Genomic DNA, 9,295 nt, shown 5'->3' on the forward strand with positions numbered 1-9,295 from the left:
ATTTGCCCTGGTTGAATTTCAGACTGTTCCTCTCTCCCATCTCTCCAGCCTGTCCAGGTCCCTCTGAAGGGCTGAGCCCTCTGGGGGATCGGCCACTCCTCCAGCCTTGTGTCACCAGCTGAGGAGGCATCGACCCCCTCATCCCAGTCATTGTTGAACGAGTTAATGAGCAGTACTGGGCCCAATCTTGAACCCTGGGGGACACCACTAGGGACAGCCCTCCAACCAGACCCTGTACCACTGACCCTTTGAGAGCTGTTACTCAGCCAGTTCTCAATCCCATCTCACCATCCACTCATCCAGCCCACACTGCCTGAGTTTGTCCAGGAGGATATTGTGACAGACAGTGTCAAAGGCCTTGCTGAAGTCAAGGTAGACAATATCCACTGCTGTCCCCTCATCCATCCAGGTAGATGTTTCATCACAGAGGGCAATCAGGTTGGTCAAGCAGGATTTACCTTTGGTGAATCCTGATCTCATTGTCCATGTGACAAGAACGAGGCACTCCATCAGCCTTCCAGGGACTGATGGGAGGCTGACTGGCTCGTAGTTCTGGAGGTCCTCCTTCTTGTCCTTTTTCCTGACCAGAGTGACATTTGCTGTCTCCCAGTCCTCAGGCACCTCTCCTGATCTCCATGACCTTTTAAAGCTGATCTTGAGCAGCCTCTCTGGGATGTCTGCGAGCTCCCTCAGCTCTCATGGGTTCATGCTGTTGGGGCCCATGGACTTGCGGATGTCAGGTCTGCCCAGATGTTCTCTAACCTGATCCTCCTTGAAAGGAGGACTTTCCAAGGAATTTCAGAGGAAAGTCTTGCTTCCAGCACTCCTTTGCCCCTGTTTCCTGGGTGAGAGACCTCTGAGGGGTGGTCTTGTCTGTGCAGACTGATGCAAAGAAGGTGCTCAGTAACTCTCTGTATCCTCTGTCACCAGGGTCTCCCATCTGTTTAGGAACACACATTATCCTTTGTTTTCCTTTTGGTTTTTGATGCATTTGAAAAAGCCCTTCTAGCTGTCTTTGACATCCTTGGCCAGATTTAACTCCAGGTGGGCCTTGGCCCTTCTCATTTCTGCTTACTCTGATAATCTCTCTGTGTTCATTTCAAGTGGCCTGACCTCACTTCCATCTCCTGTGTATTTCCTGCTTCCACTTGAGTAATGACAGGAGTTCTTTGTTTATCCACACAGGTCTCTTGCCCCCTTTGCCAGATTTCTTGCTCATTAGGATGCGTTGTTCTTGAGCCTGGAGGAAGCGATCCTTGAATATCAACCAACACTCTTAGACCCCTTTTCCCTACAGGGCCTGTTTCCATGGGATTCTTTCAAGAAGATCCCTGGAGAGGCTAAAGTTAACTCTTCTGAAGTCCATGGTTGTAATCTTAACTTGCTGTCCTGGGTCCTCCTTGCCCCCAACAGAACTCCACAATCTCATGGTCACTGCAGCCAAGGCTGCCCCCAAACTTCACCTCTCCAACAAGGCCTTCCCTGGTTGTCAGTCTTAGGTCGAGCAGGACACCATTCCTTGTCAGATCCTCCCCTGCCTGTGACAGGAAGTTGTCATCAATGCTTTGCAGGAACATCCCAGACTGTTGCTTTTCCAGCTGTTGTCGGGGTAGCTAAAGTCCCTCACAAGAACCAGGGCCTGTGACTGTGAGGTTGCTTCAAGCTGCCTGTAGAAAGCCTCATCCATTTCTCCTCCTGATCGGGCTGCCTGTAACAAACACCCACAGCCAGGTGACCTGTACTTGTCTGCCCTTTTATCCTGACCCATAAGCTCTCAACTTGCTCATCATCCACCCCAAGACAGAGTTCGATACATCCAGAGTGTTGCCTCACACAGAGGGCAACTCCACCACCCTTTCTTGAGGCACCCAAGAAAGAAGAATGCCTTTCACTGCCATCTGTTGCTTTGTTCCACAGGCTGACTGTGTGTCTGGAAGAGAAGGAGTTGAGCCTCAGAACCCTGGAGGAAAAGAACCTTGCCCAGCAGAACCAGGTGTCTGAGCTCCATTCTGCTCTTCACCAGGCCAAGCAGCTCCTTTCAGACCGCACAACAGAGCTGCAGGAGCTCAACAACCAGGTGACCTATGCACTGGTATCCTCTTCTCCAGGGACACACAATACCACCCACAGCTTGTAGGCCCTCACTGGTTTCCCTTCCCGGCAGCACACACTGCTCTTGTGCTTTGCCCAGAGATGCTGCACCTTGAGGCCAAGGCTGGATGTGGTGTCTCCTGCCTGTGTTTTCCCCTCTTCTCTCCTGGGTCCCAGTATGAGCTCTCTGAGGAGAAGCAACAGACTGCTTTGAGCTTCTCCATCCCTGTGTTCCCAGTGTTGTCCCTGGTGGAGTTTGTGCCTGCGCCAGGCACAGAGCAATGTGGGGACACAGAGGTGGTTCTGGCAGGCTGGGGAAGACACCTCATCTGGTGTTTTGGAGCAGCACCATCAAGGATGCCCATTGTTTCCCCTTTCCCTGTTTGGAGTTTACTGTTCCCCATTGGAATGCTTGGCTTTGTACCTTCTGTTTCTGGTGTGTCTTGTGCTTGAAGGAATTTGTCCTTTGCTCCTCACCCTACTGCCTGCTCTGCTGCCTCAGGAGCAGCCCAGCCCCTGACACTCTGTGCACCCATGTTCCAGATCCAGTCCCTGCAGGAAGCAGTGCAGGAGAAGGAGGCTGCCCTGGCAGCTCGAGAGGAGCAGCTGCTGCAGGCCCTGGAGGAGTCACGAGCGGGCGAACGGAGCTTGAAGGACTCTCTGCACGCTCTGGAGGCCGAGGGGTTTGAGCTGCGTTTGAGGCTCCGTAGCTCCGAGAAGAGAGAACAGGCCTTGGCCACAGAGTGTCAACAGGCCAGCAGTGCCCACCAGGAAACCCAATCCCAGCTGGACAAACTGCACTTGCTTCTCCACCACATGATCAGTGACTGCAGAGACTTGGTCACTTGGAGCTCAGGCAAGTGTGGGAGGCTGGGTTAGTATGTCTGTAGAGCATGTGTGGGACAGCAGATGGAGGAAGGGGGTCATCCTGATGTGACAGACTCATCCTTTCACCTTAGGCTGGCTCAAGCCTTGGGAAATTTTGAAAGCTTGACATCCTTGCAGAGACACAAGTCCGTGTTTGTATGTGGAGAAATGATCAGCATCAGAATGGAAAAAGGCCTGAGTCCTGTCAAGCCACAGGGCACATGCAGTCATCCTTGGGGCAGCACTGACATTAGTGGTCATCAAAATAACGTCAGCCTGTGACACTGGCTTGCTGTAGGGCGAGCTCTAGGATGATGGCAAAGGCACGGCCACCTTCTCCTGTGTAAAAAGAGGCCTTGTTTGTTGGAGACCCTTGGATTCAGTTTTGAAACAGAATGTCTTGTCTCTTCAGAACAGGGTAGTGCTGTGGGCCTAACTGCTTCTCAGGCCAGGGACCTCCCCACAGAGCTCACAGTGGACAGAGTGGCAGCAGCCCTACAAGACCTGCGTCAGCACCTGGAGCAGACTCAGAAAGATCTGGTAATGTGTGCCCTGGGCACCCAGAAATCCTGTCCCACTGCTGGACAAGCAGAGTGCCAATGCCGGGAGGGTGTCAGTCCTTTTAGGGGGGGTTGGCTCACTGCCATGGGGAGGAGGCAGGATCATGATCACATCTACCATTACTGTACCAGCAGTGGCTCTGAGAGGTGATTCTGCTCCTCTTAACTCTTCCAGAATGACACCAGGAAGAAAACACAGGTCTTGGAGCTGGAACTGAGCACAAGGCAGGCTGAGAGGGACCATTGGTGTGCCCGCAATCAGGAGCTGCACAAACAGTTGGCTGAAAGCCAGGAAGGTACAGCTTCTCCTTTCCCACCCACTGCCCATCCCCTCTGGCCAAAGGGGATCTCTGATGCCACACAGAGGAAAAGTGCAGTGCCTGGGGATAGGAGAGGAGAAAAACAACCAACAGGAGACTTCTCCCTAGAAGTCCCAGGGAAAGCTTTTGGTAGACAGAGATGGCGTGGCTGGCAGTGCATCTGGCTGTGCCACAGGGGAACCTGTGCAGAGGTGGTGCCTTTCAGGTCCCATGTCCCTGCCAAACAGGTGTATCTTGATGCCTGAGCTTGATTCCTCCAAACTCCAGGCCATCCCAGAGCCTCCAGGGCTATTGGTTTCTTTATAGCATGGCAGGACAGGCATCCCCACTCCTTTCTCTGTCTTTGTTTGCCCACTCTGCACATCAGAACTGCATTTTCATCTCAGTGCCTTGTTTCCCTCAGCTATTCCTGGTCAGTCAGCGGTGTCCTAGTCAGTCTTTACTTTTGCTTCTTCTTCCTTTTCCTTTGGGACCCTGGATTCATATCTCCCCTCCTGTCTGTCCCTGTTTCATCCATGTCAGTTCTCCCTGCTCTAACACTCTGGCTGAGGTGCTGCCATGCCTTCAGTCCTGGTCTTTCAACAAGCAGAAGGGCAAGCACACTTTCATGTTCCTTAGATTCTTGCCCCTTTCATTCTTCCTTTTTTCTCTGCCTGGAAGTTTCCTTCCTTTCTGTCAGCTTTGGAAGCCCTTGTGGGCTTAGGGCCTGGGTAACACAGACAGGCAGAGAAGACACTGCTGTTGTGTCTGCAGGATGCACATCAGTTTGGCCTGGCTTTGCTTTTCCCCTTCCCCTTTCCTGCTGTAGCGCTGTGGACGGCAGAACACAAGAGGGATTCTCTAGAAGCTGCCCTGAAGGAAGAGGCCTCTGCAAGGAAGGAAGAAGCTGTGACTCTGCGTCAGGAGGTGGAGTCTCTGCAAAGGAAACTGGAGAGCACAGAGAAGCAAGGACAGGATGTGCTGGTGAGGCTGGCAGATGCCATGAGGGGCCATTTCCTAGCTGATTTTGGACCTTGTGTTCGTATTTTTAAAGAATGACTTTTTCCAGTTTAACTTTTCTAATTGCATTCTTCTGAATAAGGAGGAAAAGATGTCGTAGTCATTTCAAACCCAGTTAGGGCTGAGGGTGCTTCTTTTCCTCCGTGCTGAAGTTTTCTGCCCTTGAAGCTTTAGTCAAAGTAATTTCCATGCTTGTCTCTATTTACATTGCATGGTCTGGGCAATTCCTTGTGTCCAAATCCATCTTCAGATTTCCAAATATCTGGATCTGGAAAAAGGGGTGAGAGGATCAAGTTTCCTAATAGTCACAAGGTGTTCAGCAATGGCCATCTGAGAGCAGACAGTGGGGAGAAAAGAGAGAAAACAAAAGTGCTGATGCAGATAATAACGTGAGCCTGTGAAGGGAAAACTAGTCCTGATTGGAAAGCCAGACTGACAGACTAATCCGGCCATTGCTGCTTCAAGAGAGGAAAGTGGGGCTCTGGGGGATGGTACCATGGCAACTCTCCACAGGAGAGGTCGAAAACCACCCCCTCTTGCCCCAAACCCAGCAAAGGAAATGTTGGTGTCCTTTGCTCTTCCCTTCCGTCCCAATGGAGAGCACATTGTCATGGCACTGCCTAAGTCATGCTTAGCCTGGACTTGAAATCCTGGCTGCAGTTCTGGCAGCTCCTCCCCAAAGGAACACTCAAGTAGAGCTCCAAGAGGTTGGGGAAGGGCAGAAAGGAAGCTGAGACTGGCTGAGGGAGCTGGGAAAGCTGCAGCATAAAGGGGGGGCCACGGAAGGGTCTGCAGCACCCTGAGAGGCAGGGAGAGAGGGGCAGCCCATGCCTGCCACTGCGGCAGGAGCTCAGGTATGCTATGAAGAGCAGACATAAGAGATGGAATGACTGACTCTTTTGTCCCTGCTTTGCAGCATGAACGGGACAGGCTGCAAGCAGAGAAAGAAAAACTGGAGTGTCAGATCAAACTTCTTGAGGAATCACTCACAGCCTCTGAAACCCGAGCAAATACAGCAAGAGACACAAATCACTCCCTTGAACAAGAACTCCAAACTGCACTGTCTCTCTTAAAAATTAAAAATGAGGAAGTGGAAAATCAGATGAGGAAAATGGAGATGCTCCAGAAAGAGGCAGCAGAGGGCAAAGCTTTACAGGATAATCTGGCTCGTATGACTGCCATCCTGTCAGAGAGGGAGAGAGAAATGAAGGTGTTCCAAGAGCAGATGAAAGTCCTGGAAAAGCAGAAAGAAATGCAAAAAGCTGCTCTCGATCAGGTTATTAAGGACATAACAGAGAAAGAAAAGAAGACAGAATCTCAGCAAGAACAGATACAGGAGCTGGAGAAGCAGCAAGAACAACAAAGGATTGTTTTAAGCAAAGAGCTGGAAGAGAGAGAGCGGGAGATGATATCCCAGCAAGAACAAATACAGGAGCTGGAGAAGCAGCGAGAAATGGAGAGAGCTGCTGTCAGCAGGGTGAGCAAGGAGCTAGAAGAGAGGGAGCAAGAGATCAGATCCCAGCAGGAACTGATAGGGGAACTGGAGAAGCAGTTAGAATTGCAGAGCACTGCTGTCAGCAAGGTGAGCAAGGAGCTGGAAGAGAGGGAGCAGGAGATCAGATCCCAGGAGGAGAAAATAATGGTTCTAGAACAACATGGTGCATCACAAGTGAGAAATCTGCTTGAGGATCTTGATCATGTGAAAGGAAACCTGAAGGAGAAAAACTTGGAGCTTCTGTCTCTGACTCAGCAGATCCAAGAACTGGAAAAGGAGAGAGAACAGGGGAAAACTCTGCACACAAGCCTTGAACACCTGAGGGCAGCTCTTAAGGACAGAGAGAGTGAGTGTGACACTCAAAGGGAAGAGTTAAAGCTCTTGCAGCAGCACAAGGAACAGCAAGAAGGGCATCTGCAAGAGCTTCTTGGTAAAGTAGAAAATATGACACTTTCTTTATCTAAAAAAGAACAAGAGTTTGAGTCACAACAAAAGCAAATCCAGGAAGTTGAAGAAGCCCTGGAAATGCAGTTAAGGACTGTCCGTGACCAACTGGAGCAGACCTTAGCAACCTTAAAAGAAAAAGACAGACTCATAGACCTCCAAAAGCAACAAACAAGGAGCTACGAGGAAAAAACAGAACAACAGATGAATGTCTTGCACAGAGACTTAGAATACACTAGGACAGTACTGAAAGAAAAGGATGTCATGATTGAATCTCAGAAGGAACTGATTGAGACCTTCCAAAAACAACAAGAAGACACTGAACAGCAGAAGGAAATTCTGCAGCATCTTCAAGTGGAACTAAAGGAAAAAGAGCAGGAAATTTTATCCCTTAGAAAGCAGTGTGAGGCATGCAAGGAAAAGGAGGAAAAGCATGAAGCTGAACAAACCAATTTCCAAGCAGCAGCACTGACTCTGAAAGAAAGAGAAGAAAAGATCAGGGTTCTGGAGGAGGCTGTCTCTAAGCTTCAACAGCAAAAGGAGGAGACAGCGGGGCAGACTAAAGCCATCGTGCAAAAACTGGAATGTGCTGAATCTTCTTTAGAAGCCAGCGATCAAAAGAGAGCATCTTTGGATGAGCATGTCCAGGACCTTCGAGAGCAGAAGGAGGTGGAAGGCAGGCAGGCCAAAAGTCTAGAGCAGGATCAAGGCAAAATGAGGCAGATGTTGCAGGAGAACCATTTGGAGTTCGTCAAGCAGACAGAGCAAATGAACATGTTCCAACTCCATGAAGAAAGCATGAAAGTAGCACTAACCTTATGCCAGAAGCAAATAACTCTGCTTGAGGAAGTGGTGAGGAAGAAAGATGAAGACAATGAAACTCTTCTGCAAAAACTCCGGCACCAAGAAGAAGTAGTGAAGACTTGGCAGAATCTCCAGCTTAGGGCAGCTGAGAAGAATGAAGAGGTTAGACATGAGGGAGAGCAAGAGAAGCTGCTGCAAGAAGCCTTCCCTGAGAGAGAAGGAGAGACCAAGGCTCAAAGCGACCAAAAGGAGTTAGAAGAGGTAATAGGAGCTCTTCGGGAAGATCTCCAGCACATTCAGCAGACTCTGATGAAGAAGGATGAAGAGATCAAGTACCAAACAGACAGAGTCAGGTATTTAGAGGAGGCACTGTCAAGGAGAGAACAACAGCTAAGGAGGGAGAGCGAACTCCTGAAAGAATTAACATCAGCTTTGCGATGGAAGGATGAAGGGGAGACCCTAAAGAAACAAATCCAAAACCTCCAAAAATGGGAGGAAGAGGTAATAGAGAAGATGAAAGTTTTCCGGGAGAGAGACCATCTCTTGCAAAGGCAGAAGGAGCTAACCCAACAATGGCAAGCTGAGAGGAAAGCCAATGGGGAGGAACTGGAGTGTGTGGCTGCTGCTTTGAAGCAGACACAAAGCAGAGAACTTGAATGGAGAGAGAAGGCCCAAGTCCTGAGAGCTGCCCTTACCAAGAGTGAAATGGCCAAAGGGACTCTGCTGAAAGAATTGGACATCCTGCAGAGAATGGTTTCAGAGCGGGACACAGACCGATTCCATCAGCAGGTAGGCCCTGGGATTGATTTCAACTCAAACGTCCCTGAGGGATTCCAATGGTGTTTCCCTCCAGGAGGCGGGAATATAGATTCCCATCAGTACAAGACCTGTTTGGGCAAAGCAGCCAGGTCTTCAGCCAGCAGCCTTGTCTGGCTGGCTGGCTCCAGCAGAGACCATTTGCCTGTGAGAATGTTTCCTGGCAGGCCTGGAACGACTGACAGAACTATGGAGCTGGCTGTTCAAATCAGCTCCATCCAAAAGCTGGGCATGGGGAACTGGTTCTCCCGTGCCTAGGCAAGCTCAGCCAACACATGGTGGCTTGGATTTGGCATGGAAAGAAAAGGGAACTGCTGACCAGACTGATGTAGTGAACTCAGCAGAGTTTTGTACTGATGGCTGAAGAGCAGCTGACTGCTGGTGCTTAGAGGGTGCTCTCAGCCATGGAGGTTTCTGAGGGACAGCTTGTCCAGTGTACTAAAAAGAATGGGATTTATACCATTGCCTGGTCAGGTTAAAGGCTTCATTGCTCATTCAGGACATGCTTGTGCCCCTGTCCAAAAAGCACAAAGGTAAATTTGTGTGGATTTCTTCAAGGTGAACTGATTCAGGTCCCACTAGTGGAACAGCTGCAATAACCTGTGCTGCAGCCTTGCCAGGAATTTGCCAATATTTTCTACATTCCATTAGTATACTGATGTAGAGAAAAACTACCAAGAAAACCCTGTATTTATGCATTATACATTTACACATGATTTAAGAAATATTACTGGCAGCCTGATCAGGATGCTGACAGGTCCTGCGACCTCTTGATGGGAAGCAAAGAAGTGACAAGTGCAGGAAATGTGAAAACAACGGAAGATTTCAGTTCCATCCTGTGCTGGTTTAAGAGTCAACCAGCAGGGGAAATGAACTCAACTCAAAGGAGAGACCACAAG

At 49.8% G+C, this 9,295-nt stretch overlaps 1 protein-coding gene across 7 annotated transcripts in view; it reads left to right on the top strand.

The window, feature by feature from the left end:
- The window catches only part of CEP250 (centrosomal protein 250), a 24,405-nt gene extending 15,581 nt beyond the window's left edge, over positions 1–8,824 (top strand). For 5 of the 7 annotated variants that reach the window (XM_017836495.1, XM_017836494.1, XM_017836498.1 and 2 more), the window contains 6 exons: positions 1,918–2,077; positions 2,635–2,947; positions 3,371–3,498; positions 3,694–3,814; positions 4,647–4,801; positions 5,754–8,823. In XM_017836495.1, coding sequence (XP_017691984.1) covers positions 1,918–2,077; positions 2,635–2,947; positions 3,371–3,498; positions 3,694–3,814; positions 4,647–4,801; positions 5,754–8,654 — 3,778 coding nt within the window. In that variant the 3' untranslated portion in view covers positions 8,655–8,823. Of the gene's footprint in view, positions 1–1,917; positions 2,078–2,634; positions 2,948–3,370; positions 3,499–3,693; positions 3,815–4,646; positions 4,802–5,753 lie in introns of all 7 variants that reach the window. The other 2 variants (XM_017836493.1, XM_017836497.1) reach the window with 2 other exon arrangements.
- The last annotated feature ends 471 nt before the right edge of the window (positions 8,825–9,295 follow it).

The sequence above is a fragment of the Lepidothrix coronata genome, unplaced genomic scaffold, assembly GCF_001604755.1.
Source record: "Lepidothrix coronata isolate B3197 unplaced genomic scaffold, Lepidothrix_coronata-1.0 Scaffold278, whole genome shotgun sequence".
Lineage (NCBI taxonomy): Eukaryota > Metazoa > Chordata > Aves > Passeriformes > Pipridae > Lepidothrix > Lepidothrix coronata.